This window comes from Monodon monoceros, unplaced genomic scaffold (assembly GCF_005190385.1).
Source record: "Monodon monoceros isolate NGI ecotype Baffin Bay Population unplaced genomic scaffold, NGI_Narwhal_1 Super_Scaffold_22, whole genome shotgun sequence".
Classification (NCBI taxonomy): domain Eukaryota; kingdom Metazoa; phylum Chordata; class Mammalia; order Artiodactyla; family Monodontidae; genus Monodon; species Monodon monoceros.
The window spans coordinates 15673652-15693125 of record NW_021703779.1 but is presented as its reverse complement, the minus strand read 5'-3'; the positions used below and the strand labels follow the sequence as shown (position 1 = coordinate 15693125).

Sequence of the window (19474 nt, the reverse complement as noted above, 5' to 3'; positions counted from 1 at the left end):
ATATGTATATAAATACACAGAAAAGATCTGAAAGGCTATACAGTATATCAAATCTGTGTCATAGTGATAATTTCTGAAAAGGGGTATAGGGTGGTAAAGGAAGTGGTAATGGGGACTTTTGCTTTTATCTGTGGCCTTTTTTTTTAAACAAGAATGTATTGGTATGTTACATTTGTATCTTTAATTAACAGTTTCAGTTTGAAGACAGATTATCCTTCATATTCCACTTTCTTGCCTACTTTTTCATGCTGTCTTGTGACTGTATTCCTATGTGAAATATATCCCTACAAATTCAATTTTGTTTTTTTACTCCATCATATGACTATACCATAATTTATTTAACCAAATATCTATTTTGTTTGGCATTTAGAATGTTTCAACATTTATGTTATTAAACTAGATGATATGAAGAATATATCTTTGCATACCTTTCTAATTATCTACATAGAATAAGTTTGCTGAGTCAGAGGCTACGTTTCTAAGGCTGACAAATTGTCATTCAGAAAGCTATACTCACTTCCACTCCCCCTCAGTGGTGGGTGAAAATGTTTTTTTCCTTCTCTGGTCAACTTTGGGCATTATCTTCTTATTTTTGCTAATTTAAAAAATGTTATTTTAAAATTTTTCATTTCTTAGATTACTAATGAGGTTGAATCTTTTTCTTTCCATGTATTTTGGCCATTAATATTCCTTTATCATTTTCCTAATTGTCTTCTCCCATTTTTTTCTTAGAGTGTTCCTTTCATTGTTGATTTGTTTGAGTGCTTCATTTATTGCACATATCAACCCTTTGTCATAAAAGTAAAAACCTTTTCTTGGTCATTTGCTTTTTAATGTTATTTATGGCCTTTTAAGAAAATGTACAGAAATATTAAATTTTTTGACTTGAATATTAAATAATTCAGGGGCCTTAGAATTAAATAATTTCAAAAGGCACAAATAATATTAAATCAATTGAATTTTATGAATTAAAAAAATCTATTGTTTTCATTTGTTTTGAGTATTTCTTGAACACATTGGAAATGTTTGTTTTTTGACCTTTGTTTAATTGCTTTTCCAATTTTTTTTTTTTTAGACTGCAGCACATAAAACCTTTTCAAATAATTAATGACTAAAGACAATTCACTAGCATAGTTTCTTAAAGAAATGTAGTGAGGCTTCCATGAGTGCTACTTTATTTGACTTTACATTAAAAACCTTATTTAAGCTTTACTGGTTTTCCTTTCAAGAATAGTAATAAGGTTTAATTTACTTTAAAACTTTTCCTAACAGTTTTTCTGCTGGTGTTAACACTTCTATAATCAGAAAGAGCTAAGTTCTTATCAGGCCTATCATTGGTATAAAAATCCACTGAGAAACATACCTTCAATAGAAAATAAAGCAAGCTGAGTGGCTTTTTTTCCTCGTTTATTTAGATTTTCCTTTCTTGGCTCTTGTTAATGACTCTACAGTCTTTCAAAGCTCTTTACTTCTGGTTGGTGCTGTCACAGCTCATCAGATTTATTCTAGAGACCTGCACAGGGTGTCTGGTGAGAAAGAGGAAAGAACTATGTATGCTGCTGTGTCCTTGGCAACTTAAGGCTGAGTCAAGTAAACTAAAACAAAGTTCATTGTAGATTTTTTTCTTGCAAAATTTATTTGATCTTGCTGTTCTCTGTTTCGATTTTTCCCCCTCCCTTTGTATCTCATACTTAGTTCTCTAAATAAATGATAGAAATTTAGGAATGCCCAGTAAACTATTGGTTAACTATTGGTTTCTTCTCATATTGCCCTTCCTTTGTCTCTGGCATATACAGTCATAGGGATTTATAGCCAGTCATTTCATTAAAGTCCACATGTTTAATACATGAAGGACAAGACTTGGAATCCAGCAACTTAGCATCAGAACTGGGACACCTGTTATTTTAAAGGCTATGTATGATTTTTTAAAAAAACTTTTCTTTTCCCTGTCTTTATTTGGGAAAGTTTGTAAACAAATAGGTTACTATTTTGTTTTATAAACACGATAAATGTAGGTTTTTAGTCTTCTGAGAAATTGGGGAAATTCAGAAGCAGAGGATTCTTTTTAAAAATTTGACCCAATGTTAATTTTTTTCTAATATTGTGGGATATTCAAAGGTTTTTGTTTTGTTTTATAAATATAGCTATATTATAAACCATTCTACCTGGCTTTAAAGGTACTTAAATACTTTTAAAGTTAACTATATAAATTAAACTTTAAATTTATATAATTTCTGAAACATTAATGAATTAGTTTTAATGTAGTTTCAGATTTATGCATCATTGATTACAAATTAATGACCCATACTAGTGTGAAGTGTCATCTTGTAGTCTAATTCTTTAAGCATTTGTGACCATACAAACCAAGAAAGAGGGCAGCAAGCTTCCAGATGCTTAGAGTATAAAGTTGCAGGATCCCAAGGGTATAGAGGAATTCCTCTGGTCCAAAGGGAAATGCAGAGGAGGGGAAAACCTAGAATCAGAAAGGTGTAGCCAAGCATTCCTGTCTAGTGGCACCATATCCTGGCAGTGATCATTTTAACTCTTCTCTTGATAAAAATCCTTCAATTTATTTGGGTCCCCCACCCCCTGCCTCTCATGGAAACAGCTTTAATTTCCAGGTGGAACTCAATGGTAACATGACATTTCCTTCACAACTTTGTAAAACATTTCTGATTATGAATAATTGATAGAACTGGCATATTAGATTTTCTTTGTTGGTAATTCAGACATAAATTGTATGAATAGGAACTTTCTTCTTAAGATTAAAGTGAAAAATAGATTTTAAATATAATTATCCTGGGCACTGTTAGCTGCTTCTTTGAATGGTGGTTTATTTTACATCGTGTGTGCGCGCACAAGTGTATGGTTTAGCTTCTAATTAAAATTTTAAGGGAGTGGGTTTTAAAATCTAAACTTTTGATCTTTAAAAAAAATGTAATTAGTCATTTTATATTGTAGTCTTATTTTCTCCTATGTAACATTTTCCTTTGGAACTATTTAAAAGTTAGTCTTTTTAAAGTTTTATTGAAGTATAGTTGATTTATAATGTGTTAATTTCTGCTATACAGCAAAGTGGCTCAGTTATACATATATATATTCTTTTTCAGAGTTAGTCTTTTGAGAAATATTTCAAAGTTTCCATGTGCAAACAAGAAATAGCTCTGCTCCTCACCGTCATCTCATTCACATTTTTTTAAAAAACAAAACCAGAAATTATGGTTGCTTTTGCTCTTTGTTTGGGTAACCAGAGGAGTATGTGGTTTCTATAACTTGTGCTTCACCTCTTTCTAAATTTTAAAATTAAGATTTTATAGTTTTTCGGACATATCTTTACCAAATTTTTCCCTCTTTTTATATGACTGTGTGTGTTCAGTAAACACCACATAAAGCAGCACTTTTCCTCTCTCTGTGTTATAGTGGGTCAGAAGTAGCAGAGGTACGTAAAATTAAGGCTGTAAAAAGTTAAAGGTGTCCCATCCGAAAGGTTCTGAATAAAAATTCGAGTATTTGTTTAGATTTTTGCCCTTAATGTAGCTCAAAATAAAATACAGACTAATAATGCTTAGTATATTTAGTACTTTTCCTGTTTGGTATAAAAGAAATAGGTAGAAATGCTATCAACCCAAATTATTCACTCAAAAGCCAAGACATTTTCAACAGCTGATATTTTCTTTTTCAAACGTACAGCTTGGAACAAATGTTTTGCTTGTGCAAATGAGACAGCTATTATGATGCAAAGAAGTATCTTGAAGAAAAAAACAAATGTCCTTTTTCTGTTTTCAGCTAAATACTGCAGTAATTGCAAGCAGAGCCTGAAGCTTCTTTCTTGTTTCGGTTCTGTGATATATTTTAACAAGTTCTCTTGAGACTATTAAAGTGTCTTGGTTTTTAGGACATGTGGTCCAGCGGGAATAACTTTGTCTACATACGCAGTGAGTTGGCAGTTAGATTTTTGCATGTCTTCTCATTTGTTTCCAGATTCTCTGACCCAGGGTAACCTTTGGTTCTTTTCTGAAGGCAGGAGTGAAGGAAGTTTGAGCAGGTGACTGATGATCACTGTCTATACAGCCCACAGACAATATGCGAATTACTTTAGCAGCCCTCTTAATCCCCCCCTCCCCCCCGCAACCAACAAATGCAAATAGCTTCATCCCATTTGCTAGAAATTCAGGCTTGCTCCGGCAACATGGGCTTTGTTGTTAACTCGCTTTCTCCAGAAAGGCAGTTTTATTCCTGGTAGGAGAAAGGCTATCAAATGGAACCTAAATCACCCTTGTGGTAAATACAGCAACAGTTTGGTTCTCTGGAATATTTCTAAAGGTAGGAATTACCCCAAAAGTTTCTTTCTATTGCAGTTGAAGTTTGGTTAAAGAAATTCATTGTCTGCTTTGTTAGCTTTTGTATATTAAATATCCCAGTCATTTCTGTTATCTAAAAAAAAAATCCTCTATTTTGTTCTAAATATTACGTGCTGAAATTGTTGGCACTATTATTTGATGAGTCACTTCTAAAAACTGTTTTACAGTACAAGGGAAAAGTCAGATTTTGGTTATTTCCACCATAAAAATGGTTTAAAATAAGAAAGGACCAACCCTATTGTAAGTCAAACTTGATCACTTAGATCTCCAGTTTGTAATCAAACGTTGCCAAATGTTTTTCTATAGCTTTGAGGAATACAACATGATTTTTCACTGGTATTACGTGAGACTTATTAAAAGGACTTTTATGATATAGAAATGTGGATAACATATTTTACTAATTATTGTGTCAATACATTTAATGTGCTTTGTGGAAATTATAGTGGTGACTGCTATATTTTTTTTTAGGAGCATAATGGAAGTCACTCTATAGAAGTCATTCCATAAGAAAAAAGACGTTATGGTTTAAAAATTGAGTGACTTTTAAAAGCTCAGTCTTGATAAACCATAATGGAATAGAATATGAAAAAGAATACATATATATATAACTGAATCACTTTGCTGTATACCTGAAACTAACACAACATCGTAAATCAACTATACTTCAATAAAATAAAGAAAAAAGAAAAGCTAGTCTTGTTAGGTGAATTGTGAATTGACCTGAAACAACTGAAGTTGCTTCTTTTTGTGTGAACTTTCTTCTCAAAATATTAAAGATTTTGGAAACTGTCATCTTCTTTAGTAATGTCATTTTAACCAAAATCTTGGTTTCTCATGAACTGAGCCAGATATGAGTAGTAATTGTGAAATAAAATGATCTTCACGGGAAGCACCCCCAGTGAAGCTGACAGGAGTGGTTTACAAAGCATCTATGATCCGAAAGTAGAAAACAAGTATATTTTTAAAACAACACTCTTAAAGCCCTTCTAAATTCTAATTGTAATTTGTAGCTTGTTCTTGCATTTTTATGATTTCCTTTCTAGACTAAATACATATGAGAAATAATTATGCAACAGGGTAGAAAAATAATGCAAATTCTACTAAATTAGATTCCCCCCCCCCCCCCCGTACACGGGCCTCTCACTGTTGTGGCCTCTCCTGTTGCGGAGCGCAGGCTCTGCGGCCGTGGCTCACGGGCCCAGCCGCTCCACGGCATGTGGGATCTTCCCGGACCGGGGCACAAACCTGTGTCCCCTGCATCGGCAGGTGGACTCTCAACCGCTGCGCCACCAGGGAAGCCCCGATTTTCTTGTTTTAATTTTGTATGTATGCCAAGGGTAAAAGGCCTTGTCACTTAGGTATGGAGATAAATAACTGGACTTTGTAATTTGTTTAAGTTAGAGAGCTATCCTTTCAATTTTGTTTGGAAAAATTTTCCCAGTAACATTTTTACAAGTTTTAAATCACCTTAAGATAGAATATTCTATGCAGGTTAACATATGTTTTATAAGGTATATGTATGAAGAATTTCTTCTCTCTTCTTTAATCTGTTTACCTTAGATCTCCAAGCCCTGTTTTGAAACGGGGGAAGGAGTGACTCAAAGCCGCAGATCCTTTCAGTATATTTGGTTTTGGTTTACTTGTCCAGACATAATTTTTGAAGGCTACTGGAAGAGACATAGCAGCACTTCCCAAATGGAGACGCTCTATCAGACCCCAAAAGCAAGTTCTTTTAAATGAGATCTTTATTTTTCCGAGTGAATGATTTATTTCTTTTTATGTGAAAGTTACCTTCTATTATATGTTTAAGGTGTTTTTAATACTGTAAAACTGTGGTTCTTGGTGTTGAGAGAAACCTACATGGTTCATGAAGGAGAATCAGGAGGGGCAGTGGAGGAGCTAAGGGTTTGTTCACACTACTGGACTCTCACCACGCCAACCAAACCACCTCTGCTTGGTCAATGAGCAGGGAACTGGGCAGAGCCCTCAGGTCAGAATAGATAACTGGCTGCAAGGCCCAACAAGGGTTAAATTTGAAAAGACAGGTTCTGTCTCCATAAAAGCCAGGATAACTACCACTAAAAATTAGAGATCTTGTTTTCCTTTGTAACTTTTTTTCCCTTGTAGTGTTGAGTGGTAAAACAAATAAACCTTTTAAAGTGAACAAGGGGTGAGGGTCAAAAAAGGACTTCTGTGTTTGTTTTGGGCAAGTAAGAGATAGAGTAAAAAAGTGGTATGGTAGAGAAGTCTTTAAGTAATGATAAAAGGAAGAATGACAAGCAGAGACCTGTGGGAGGCAGGATTGAGGTGTGGGAAGGTATCTGACCAGGACAGAGAGTGCCCCTGCTACTATGAATGGTAGGCCCCATATGTCTCTGATGGTCAACTGCTTGGGCAGTAGAGATGCTTTTATGATTATGTTCTGCTGAGTAAGCTTCTCTGAAAGATTTCTGCCTTGGTAATGAGGGGATCTGCTCTTTAATTCTGAACCTGCTGGAGACTGAGCTATAGATTCTAAAGGTCTCTATAGGTATGCAGTGAACCTGTGTAGGTTTTTCTAATGTTATTTTTAGTGAATACGTATATGCTAGTCTAAAAGTTGTATGGCTTTTTATCAAAACAGAATATTATAATGCTTATGTTGAATAATTGTTTTCTCTAGAGACATCTAAATATTTAGAGTGACTGGTTATATTCTTATTCAAAAAGTGGCTAGGTTGTTTATCTTTGTTGGGGCATTTTATATTTTTAATGACAAAAATTAGTATTTATTGTAGAACATTTAGAAAACAAAGATAAGTGATGAGTAAAATCTAAAAATTGTTTATATTCCTGCCATCTGGATATAATCACTGATAATATTTTTGGTGTATAAACATTAGGAAACTTTAATTAAAAAATCAGTAATGTTCATTGCCAAGAGTCATTGAGACCAACTGAGGACAGCATATGTTGTATTCTGTTCCATGTATACAGAATTGTATTGGTTTGGTCCCATCTACTTAAGTAGTCTTACTCTGTTATTCTAGTAATTAATAGATAAATATAAAATGTGTTATGATTGTAAATATTTGAATTAGAGAAAATCCACAAGAAAATTTAAAGAGTAAAGAAAGACTATCAGAAGATGCTCCAATATTTGATGCAGTTTTTTTCCTTAAGGGTTTATATTCAGCCAAGAGAATTGAAAAAACTGAAGCACCTAAAACACTGGATTATTAAGGGCATGTTGATAGTTCGTTTTCAGTATTACTTTAAATATTTTTCTTTGTTGTTTACATGTAAGCTTCCTCAGATTTGAACCTGAAAAAATGTTTAAGCCAACCACTTAATTCTGCATTTTGTTCATTAAGTTTATAGAAAATATTTTAATTAAAAGACCGTGTCTTTTCATTTTTTCCCTCACTAATTAAAAATAGTACCCGGTTTAAGGAGAGAGCGCGGGCTTTGGGGTGAGATAGACCTGAATTTGAATCCCATTTCTACCACTTCTAGACTAGATGTGTGATACTGGATTGGATGTTACTTACCTCGCTGAGCCTCTATTTCTTTATATGTAAAATCGAGAGAATAATACTTGCTTTACAAAGTTGTAAACACAAATTTTAATAATATATGTGAAGTCTCTGGCTCATTTGAAGTATACAAATTTCTCTTCCCTTTTCTCCCCCAGTGTGTTTTTTTAAATGAAGTGAAATTCACATAATATAAAATTAACCATTTAAAAATGCACAAATTCAGAAACACTTATTAGTACATTCACAATGTTGTGCAACTACCACCTTTGTCTAGTTCCAGAACATTTTCATCACCCTAGAAGGAAACCCCGTACCTATCAAGCAGTTGCTCCCCACTCCCTCTTCCCCCTTGCCCCTGGTTATCGCCAATCTCTATTCTGTTCCTATAGATTTACCTGTTCCAGATATTTCATGTAAATAGGATCATATAGTATGTGATTTTGTGTCTGGCTTCTTTCATTTAGCATAATGTCTTCAAAGTTCATCCATGTCATAGCATGTATCGGTTATTCCTTTTCATGGCTGAATAGTATTCCATTGTATGTATATACCACACATTTGTTTACCCATTTATCTATTGATGGACATTTGGGCTGTTTCCGCCTTTTGGCTACTTTTAATAGTGCTGCTATGAACATGCCCATACATGTACTTGTTTGAGTCCTTGTTTAACTTTTTCTTGGACCACCAGACTGTTTTCCACAGAGCTGCACAACTTCACATTCCCACCAGCAGTGTATGAGGGTTTCAATTTCTCCATATCCTTGCCAACACTTGTTATTTTCCTTTTTTTAAAATTATAGCCATCTTAGTGGGTGTGAAGTGGTACCTCACTGTGGTTTTGATTTGCAGTCCTTCCTTCATTTTTGAATGGAATGTATTCTAGAAGTTGATTTTTAAGTTGGTTGATTAGTATTTGAAGCGTATTTTTCCAAGAAATCTGTAATGTTGTGATCAAGCTGTGGTCATCTATTTAATGCATAAACTACCTGAATTGTCTATAATAATATAAGATCAGAGACAAAACTTGAATATTAAACATTTATTCATTTAACAAGCATTTATTGGATGCCCATTATGTGGCAGATGTTGGAGATATAACCAGATGTTGGAGATATAACAGTGGAACCCTAGACCAGATGTTGGAGATATAACAATGGAACTTACATGGTTCCTTCCCCTAAAGGAGCTCACAGTGTGTCTAGACAGATAGATGTGTAAGTAAAGATAAGATGCTGTAAGATCTGTGCCAGTAGAGATAAATGCCGTATGTGTGGTATATGACCATTAAGATCCTACAGTTTGCCTCGGAGCTTAGTGCTAGAGTTTTACAGAGCTGGTAATTGAGCAGAATTTCAAATAATGCATGGTAGTTTAGCTAGTGACAAGGGAGGGAAGACTTTTCTTGGGTCAGCCTCTGCAAAGGCAGTAAAGGTCAGAATGTTTGGGGATCTGAAGCAGATGATTATGGCTGAATCTATAATGATAGATGGGGAAGAGATGAGATGAGGCTGTGAAGATATCTGGAGGGCCTTGGATACCAGGCCAAGGAGTTCAGATTTTAGCATATGGGTAATGTGGCATCACTGAAGATGTTTAAGTGGGAAAGTGACATACAGTTTCTATTTTAGAAAGGTCATGCTGATGTACTATAGAGTGTGTATTGGAAAGGGCAGCCAGGAGTGCCAATTAAGAAGCTAGTATTGTAGCTTACGTGAGAAGTCATGAGGTCTTGGACCAAGTCATTGACAGGCATAAAGAAGAACACAACTAGGAAGTACTTAAAGGAGGTAGGCTTGGTTAGACATGTGAAGGGAGGAAGAGTACAAAGATGACTTCAAGATTTCTGACTTCTGGTAATTTGGTGAAAAAAAGGTAATGGCATTCATCAAGATAGAGCATATAGGATAAGCGTGATGATTCTCCTTTTGGACATGTTGAGTTTGAGATGCCTATTTAGATTATCTGTTAGCTATTGAAAACACAGCTCTGGAACTTGAGACAGGCCTGTTGGGGATGTGGTGGGGGGAGGTAGGCACGTGAATGCTTGAATGAGCAAGAGAACTATTTGGGAATCATTATTATGTGTAGGCAGTAGCTGAAATCAAGGGTGTGAACCAAAGTGCTCAAAACTGAGATGAGGGTAGGGAGAAGATAGCTAATCCTGGGGGACACCACAGGAAAAGTGACAGAGGTACAAGGAGAGCAAGGAGGGAGTGGCCATGTGAAATCCAAGAAAGAATTTTAAAAAGAAGTGTTTAGTGCTTGCTGGAAGTCAAATAAGATCAGGAAGAAGCATCATTGTCAGTGGCTGTTAGGAGGTTATGGGTGATGTAAGCACACAGATTCCCTAAAAAGAGGTGCCTGAAGTGTGCTTGCGGAGGGTTGAAAAATGAGAAAATGACAATAATAGTGACCATGAGCTAGTCTTTCAGGAAGTTTGGTTATAAAAGAAGTGAAGGTATTAGCTGTAGATAATGTAGATAAATAGGAGTTCCTTCTTTGGAGGAAACTTCTTTCTTCCATTTGTTAGGCATTGACAGCAATGTTTCCCCATTACCCAATCCATTGATGGAAGAAGGCAAGGAGCACCCTTAGAATCTGGGAAGGGAGAGTGAGAATAGAGACAGGGATGGTGATGGTGTTGATAATAACAGCTAACATTTATTGAGTGTATACCATGTGCCACGTACAGATTTCAGTTAATTTGCCCAAGCTATTATTTCTCATAGATATTATGTGGTAAAACTGGACTTTGAATGTAATTAATCTGGAGCCAGTGTCTCTGTACTAGATAGTAAGAAGCAGGGGAGAGAATAGGTGTAAAGAGTGGCTCGTACCAGAGTTCCATGTCCATCTGATCTCTACCCTGCTTCTTCCGAGAAAATTCATAGTCCTCAGCTAGTTCCTGCCTTCCAAAACGCCCGCTGTGATAAGTGTCAGGAACATGCTTCCTTGTTTCCTTTTCCACTAGTAACTACCCCTTGTGGTTTCCTTCAAGAGTTTTTCTTAGCTTATTTGAGGTTTTCTAAAAGGATTTTTTATTACAAAAAATAAGGAAATAAGTGCATTTAAAAGACTGTCAGTATGCTTATGAAAAGGTGAAGTCACTCTTATGTGACAATAATAGTCCTTCAAAAAAAAAGTATTCAAAAAGCTAGTTTCCGAGGTAAAGCAAACTCTGTCCGTTATGAATGTTTGATTCCTAAAGCAAGGTTTCTGGGATAGGATTGTGGCTTCTCTGGTACAGGTGTGGGGAGAGGTGAGAAGAAATAGGGTAGTGTCTGAAGATACCAGTCCAGGAGGCCAGTGCTATGGCGTGGGATGGCAGCAGGAATGAAGGAATGAAGTTCATAGGGTTTACACTTGATTCTGCCTCCCCTTGGCTTTTATTGTTGCCCGTGACCCATCAGTTTGTGGCAACATGGGCTCTGTGGAACAGGGAGCAAAGTTCCAGGTAGGGGCATTGGGTACCTTGACTGAGTTTCTATGAATACCAGGCCTCCAGGTTGGATAGTTTAGGTGTAACCATCTCTGTTGATATCTCCATGTTTTTCATAATTGAGGCTTGTGTTGCTTCTTTGGTTTTATAGTTACCAGTATGAAAGATCCTTAGAATAATGACAGTTTCATTGTACATGCATTTTTAAAATAAGGAAGATGACTTGCAAAGAATTCCTCAGTCTGAAAAAGTTTCCAAAGTCAAATGTTTACAGTAACAGATTTTTTTACTCAATTTTGTTTTTTCTAAACCATATTTTACTTTTCTATTTTTGGCTATCATATTTTGATTTTGTCTATTTCTAGCCTCAGATTCAAGGCATCTGTTTTTACAGTAGTTTCTGCCCTTGTTGTCGTATGGTTATATATATAGCATTCAATCTGTTTGAGGAGAAGGAAATCATAAATCTGTCTTCTTAAGGAGATAGGAATTTTTTATATATATATATATATATATGTATATATATATATATATACACACACACACACACACACAAATATACATATAAAATATGAACTGTATGACTGGGACCATATTTATTTCTTCTGGATTTCCTAAATTGCCTTGATTGGTAAAAAGAACACACTAGGTATTAAGTAAATGGTGGATGGAAAAATCTGGAGAACAGTAAGTAGCCATACCTCTATCATGTCTTTTTAGATCAAAAGCAAGATACATATTAATTTATATCTCTAATCCATTTTAGTTCCTCTTCAAGTCAGCCATGTGTAAGCCAAACCAGCACATGTATAACAGTAACTGGAAATAGGGGTTGCTGTTCATTTCTAAGTGTATTTCCTTTTCTATGGTAATTGTATGTGCTACTCTCTTTTCATAGCTCAGGAGAATGCAAGCAGTATCTTTCAATAATAAAGCATCTTCATGTGTCAACAGAAACATACATTTAATGAGTACTGTTTGGCAATAAATATTAAATAAGGTTAAATCTCCAGGCATGAAAAGTTTTACCAGCATGTTTTTGTCTGTACTTGTTAATGTTTTCTCCTTATAAGTATGCCTCCACATCTGATTTAAAAAAAACTCAAGACTTCCTCTGTCAGAGAGCACATAGCAACTAGTGAATTATCATAGGAGTTCACAGGGTTGTCTTTTGGGCCTTCTTCTTCTTCTTTTTTTAAAACACATGCACTTTGACTCAGGGGAGTGAATTTAATAGGCTTTTTTGTTAGAGGACAGAAAGCAAGGTGGCATATTAGAAAAAGCATGCACTTAGGAGATAAAAGTCTCTTAGCCAAATGGGTGATCTTGGCAAAGTTACCTAATCGCACAGAGCCTAAGTTTCCTCAGGTATAAAGTGGGGAATAATACCTACCTCACAGGACATTTGGGAGGATTACATGCAATAACAGATGTTGAAGCACTTAGCATGTAACGGGTAGCCAGTACATGTTGGCGTCTACCTCCTTTCTTTCTTCAGTTCCCCCTGTTCCAGGCTTCTAGGCCTACTCTTGACTTTATTTCCTGCCTTCTGATTGTTTCCCAAGATTTATTCATTTCTTTTGCGTTTTCATAATTGAGTAACTTCATATCCCCTGGACATTTTTCTTACCCAAACATTGTCTGTTCTACCTGAAGATAAACTGAGGAACCAGGTTATCTTTTGTGTTAGGTATTCACATAAAACTTTTATTAAAGATGATTAGCACATCCTTCTGTATATTTTACATACTTTTTTCAAAGAGGTTTTTACTCACTTTGTTACCACTATGAACACATGGTTGTAGTGCTATATATAATTTTCACCTTATCTTTTAAACAAATCTATTTTCTTTTTCAGTAGTTTAATTAATACTGAATAGAGTTTTAGCATGGTGTGTATATGTTATATGATTGCTCTTTGGAGGAGAGATAAAAATACATGTATAATGTATATAGTTTAATTTTGCTGTTCAGTGTATTGAATGTTTACTCATTCTTCTTTAAAGTAGTTTAAAAAGTATTTTGTTCTAGGTGCTGGGGATATGGCAGTGGATCAAATTGAGTCTTTGCCGTTGAAAAGCTTGCTTTCTAAAGTGAAAAATTTTTAATTTTTTATAATGCATTTTTCTTACTTTGGTCATACATATATATATACCATGCATCAAGGAGTTTTATTGTAATAGAATATTATATTTGGGGGGAATATTTGAAGCTATGGCTCAAATATTTTGTGTCCCAAGATTTATTAATATCAAATGTCAAATTTTTTAGATCAAATAGTGATTTCATTACATTTGCCATGTTCCACAAAGTAATATTTTATTACAATTCTTTATATAAAATATACTTGTTTTGGAGGTCTAACATTGGCTTGCAGGTTGAAAATATTTTTCATTCATTTAGTAAATATTTTTTGAGGACCTCCTATACGCCTAGGTTCTGTCTTAAACTAACCTAGTACAGGAATTTAAACTCAGGTCCAGAGCGCAATCTATTTCCTTTTCTTCATGCCATATATTAAAAGGTGGGGACAAGAGAATGAGGATTTATTTGGATTTAGTTACTGGGAAGGGGTCATTACCTTGGAAAGAATTCTTTTTAAATGGTTGGGGGAAGAAAAGCTTATTATAGGAGACTAAGGAAGCCCAGAATAATAAGGAAACTGAAGTATGAAGTATAGGCGATTCTTCTTTGTATCTTGGTAGTGAGTAGAAGGAAGATTCATGCAAGGGCTTGAAAGTACCAAAAACTGGGGAAGGTGACTTCAAAATAAGGGATATATGAGGGTTGTAAGAGAGAGCAAGGAGTTGGGGATCAAGTGATTAAATACCATGAAGCGAGGAGATAATTGAAACTGTAATGTTCCAGAGGAACCAGAGAAGATAGTTATTAGGACAAAAGTGAAAGGGGATTTGGCTTAGAAGAGTAGGGAGAAAACTTCATTTGATATAACAGGAAGAGATGAGAATGAATGAAAATAAAAGTATTTTAAGATGGAGGAATGGGATGGTTATGATCACTCCCAAAAGATAGCCTTTAATCTTCTCATAAAGTACGGTAGGGTCATTTGCTGAATGGAATAGGGTGAGAGGGAGAGGGGAGCTTAAAAAGGGGAAAATGTTCTGCCATTGAAACATACTTGGAAATCAGTGAGTTGAAGCAGTGACACCCCAGTTGAGGTTAGCATGAATGTTACAGTGATCTACAGTATCCCAATGTTCTGTAGCAGGAGTTGGCAAACTACAACCTGAGGGCCACATTTAGCCCTTGTAGCCTGTGAGCTAGGAATAGTTTTTATATTCATAAAGGGTTTAAAAAAGAAAGACGAAGATTGTATGACAGAGAGCATATGTGACCTTCAAAGCCTAAAATATTTACTCTCTGGTCCCTTAAGGAGAGAACTGACCCTTGCTCAGGACCAGAGAGAGCAAATGATAGTGTGACTCAGTGGTTGGAGCTGACATGTTGGACATGATCGAAGATCAGGGGGTGATAACGTAAGGGATACTAGTTATGAGGGTTTTGGTGGAGGTGGACAGTTGGGTGCAGGTTGATAAGGGGGTAAAGTAAAGCCAGAAGAAAGCTAACAGATTGGATGAAAATGGAGAGGGCTTGTGGCTAGATCTCACAATGAGAATGAAAAGCATGATCAGTTGGTATAAAGCAAAGATGACAGGTAAGGAAGTTGGAGGTGGAGAAGGGAAGCACAGTTGGTTATCTTGGAGGTAGAAGAGCTTCACAAATTGTCTATTGATGAGATCGGGATGATGGAGCATCAGAAGTATGATATTTAAATTCCTGAAGATGATAACAGGGAGACTCTGTAAGAAGAAATAATGTGAATTAGGTTACTAGAGTTATTTGAAGAAAGTGGAAGTGGGTATGGAGTATGAGGTAGATGATGGTAAAGAGTTAAACAAAGGCTGGTGTAAGTAGGTAAATTACTATAAATAAGGGGAGGGGGAAAGTGATGGTGGCAGTTAAGTGGTCTTCCATTTGCCCTGGCAGCTGTTCCATTCTCTTGACTAGGTAATTGATAGAGGTAGATAAAAAGGCTGCAGGGAAGATGTGGGAGGTCATAGGAGGTCACATTTACACATAGTCTTTGAGGATGGGAGAAGCAAGGTGGTAGATTCATTTCAAGTTGTAAAATGAAGCCCTCAAAATAAAAGTAGTTGATTTTTTTTTTGCACAGATGTATAAATGTGTTACTTATACAGCTCTTCCTGTAAAGACTTTTTGACGTTAGTACTATTTACTATGTAAAGTTCATTTTTTTGTACTAATGAAATTATTAAGGGATTAATACTAAAAATATCTCTCTTAACTATGAATATATACAAGAGTAACCTGGCAGGTAATCTTCATTTGGAATATTAAAACTGTCTTGATTGGGCTACAAATAACTAATAGATACAAATCACTTGGGCATGATAGTGGTCCTTCCATGACAATGTTAATGTAGAGTCTATATTATAGCTTATGAAGCTTTACTATTAAACATACATATAGGAACATAATGTATTTTAGCCACTAAAAATCTAGTTAGGGGGATTCCCCTGGCGTTTAAAAGATGAAGCAGGAGCCGTTGGTAGCTGCTTTGTTATGTTTTTCTATATTGGTGGGCAAAATGATTCCTGTATTTATGGCATAATTTTCTGAAGGAAAAACTCTTTTCTGTGCCAAGGACTAAAAATATGAGAAGCAGACAAAAGGTAAATTGACAGAAATTTTCACTGTGCTAATTAAGTGGGAAGTTACTGGTTCTTATTATAAAAGCCTCTTTATTTTTTCTGGAGAATCAGACTATTTCCTGATAATCTGAAATCTTAAATACCAAAAACGTCATTTTAAATGGTACCTTTATTTTAAGTGGTTTTCAATGAATGACCTTTGGAATATTTTTAAAGATTGAGTTAAATTTCTTTTGAATCATAAGAAGAAAATACCTTAATTATGTCATTTATTTTAATTGTATTTTTGTGTTGTGTGTTTTTTCCGTCAGTTCCTGTTACAAAGAATATAGCAAAAACACAGCCTTCTCCTTCCAAAGCAACCCAGCGTTCAATGCAGTCTCTACAGAAAACTGCTGTAATATTGCCAACACAGCAGATCAGGAAATCAGGTCGGACTAAACCACCTGCACATACTTCAGTCCCCAAGAAGGGGAGTTCTGTTAAAAATATCACACCAAGGAAAAAAGGCCCAAACTCAGGAAGAAAGGTTAGTTGTATCTCCTACTAATTTGCATTACAGGTCTCTGTAGTGCCTTATTATTAAACACACAGTTTAGGACTTACTAAGAGTGTTATGATTCCTTTTAGGAATGTACCAAGAGTATATAAGGCTTTTTACAAGGTGGAGCGGGGAGGGGAACGGAAGGATTGGGAGTTTGGGACTAGCAGATGTAAACTATATATAGGATGGATAAACAACAAGGACCTACTATATAGCACAGGGAGCTATATTTAATATCCTGTGATAAACCATAATGGAAAGAAATATGAAAAAGGATATATAGCTGAGTCACTTTGCTATACAGCAGAAATTAAACACAACATTGTCAATCAACTATACCTAATTAAAATTAAAAAATAAGTATGTAAGGCTTTTTAAGGCCTGTGTAACAATCAAGATTGTTATTTCTTTTCTTGGATAAATTTAAAACTGAATAGTGTTCGACCTCTTCAAAACCACATTGAAAATACTGCATGGGTGTATTTATGTTCGAGCCAGTTTATTTAAAACTCAGTATACTTTAAAAATCAATGTGAAGTGAATTTTACTGTACATAGATTATACCTCAGTAAAATGGGGGTGAGGGAGAAATCAGTGTGATAAATTCAGTGATGCTAAAGTCACATCCTACCTAACTGACTCTCCCCCAAAGAAAACAACTCTAAAACCTGGAAGTAATAGAAAAAGCAGCTACCTGAAGACACTGGAGAATGAATGGAAGCAGACAGACTGTGGTTGGGGGGAATACACATAGGAGGAGGGGTGTTATACGAAATGCTATATTCAGCAAACATACTCTTCAAGAATGAAGAACTAAGGACATTTTCAGGTAAAAGCATACAAAAAATTCATCACTGGCAGACAAACACTATAAGAAATGCTGAAGGAAGTTATCTCTAGGTAAAAATACTAATGACTTTCTTTTTTCCTCTTAATTTCCTTATAAAAATAGGACTATTTAAAGCAATAATTATAATACAGTCTTGTGGGGTTTATAACATACATAGATATAATACATAAAAAATTATAGTATAAAGGCTTAGGGGTTGGGGATATGGATTTGTAGCATTGCAAGGTTTCAACATTTTCTGTTAAGTAGTACAATATTAACTTTGTGTGGATTGTACATTGAAACTCCCAGAGCATATTTTAAAAATACAAATGCAAAGAAATATAGCTAAAAAGCCAATAGGAAAATTAAAATAGAATTCTAAGGACTATTCAGGTAATCAACAACAACAAAAAAGAGGAAAGTAAGACAGAGGAACAAAACACAGAGGAAACAAACAGAAAACAAATAATAAACGGTAGACCCAGACCCAAACTTATTAATAATTACTTTAAAAATTAGTAAACTAAACTTTTCAATTAGAAGACAGAGATTATCAAAATGGATTTTTAAAAAGATCCAAATACATCCTGTCTACAAGAAATACACTCTAAATATAAAGACATAGAATCTCTCTAGATCTGTTAGAACTGAGTTAAATTTCAGCAGTATTACCTTAAACATTTCTGAGTTCAGCCACCTGATATCAATATATATAACGTTTCTATTTTGTTACAACTAATGTTTGCAGTATGGAGCAAAATGACAATACCATTTTGATTTTAAAAACTTACATTGGTATTTTATTTTAAAAGGCATTCAAAATTTATAAAATAAAAATCAAAAGTCAGGGCTTCCTTGGTGGCGCAGTGGTGGCCTGCCGATGCAGGGGACACGGGTTCATGCCCCGGTCCGGGAAGATCCCACATGCTGCGGAGCGGCTGGGCCCGTGAGCCATGGCCACTGAGCCTGTGGGTCTGGAGCCTGTGCTCCGCGACGGGAGAGGCCACAACAGTGAGAGGCCCGCGTACTGCAGAAAAGAAAAAAAAGAAATCAAAAGTCAATAAAACTGAATATTTTTCAAATATAAAATCATAAATATTGAAAAAATCAAATAAGCAGATTATTCTAATGTAAATTCTTAGCAGATGAAATTTTTTAAATTAAAAATAAATTATAAGAGGACTTCCCTGGTGGCACAGTGGTTAAGTCTCCACACTCCCAGTGCAGGGGGCCTGGGTTCAATCCCTGGTCAGGGAACTAGATCCCACACGCATGCCGCAACTAAGAGTTCGCATGCCACAACTAAGGAGCCCTCGAGCCGCAACTAAAGGAGTCCACCTGCTGCAACTAAGGAGCTGGAAAGCCACAACTAAGGAGCCCTCCTGCCACAACTAAGACCCAGTGCAACCAAATAAATAAATAAATATTTAAAAAAAATAAATTGTATAAACTTAAGGAAAGTTAATGAAATTTAAAGGCAAATCATTTATTTTAAATGCATTTTAAAAATTAAAATGTATCAAGGGTGTCATTGATGCATATATTTAGTACATATTTTCCAGTTGCTGAAAAAAGTCTTTGTGATTAGCTGGTATATGGTCAAGATATAACTCCCAAAAGTTTCTCTTCATTCTTTCACTTTCAAATAATTCCAGTGCTGGTTTGACAATTTTGAAGAGATCTTTTTGAAAATATTGTTGTATGGCGGTGAGGAGGGGCAAGGGAAAGATAATGTAATTTTTTTGATAATAAACTTTTTTGTTGCAAAGGAAGCATTTCAATCCACCTTCATCTTTTTTAGCTTCATTATTTCATCATAAAAAGATGAAGATTCAACTCTTTGAACTAGAGTAAGAATTGTTCTTGCTGTACTCTCCTTTGTCAATTATTTTCTTCCCTTCCTTAAGCATTCTAGAAGTATGGAAGTGTGGAAGCACATTTTCCAAATACATGTATTCAATTTACATTGTTAGTGCAAACACACTATTTTGGTATGTCTTAAGTCAAAGGATTTAGATTTTAGATTTTTAAAATACTGAAAGAACGAGAATATATTGACACAATAATTGTAATTTAGTGTTTT

The 19474-nt window shown here is 35.2% G+C and overlaps 1 protein-coding gene across 4 annotated transcripts in view; it reads left to right on the top strand.

The window, feature by feature from the left end:
- SCML2 (Scm polycomb group protein like 2) overlaps positions 1 to 19474 on the top strand; it is an 85437-nt gene that overhangs the window by 49275 nt on the left and 16688 nt on the right. For all 4 annotated transcript variants that reach the window (XM_029241424.1, XM_029241422.1, XM_029241423.1 and 1 more), the window contains exon 8: positions 16327 to 16544. In XM_029241424.1, coding sequence (XP_029097257.1) covers positions 16327 to 16544 — 218 coding nt within the window. The remainder of the gene's footprint in view (positions 1 to 16326; positions 16545 to 19474) is intronic.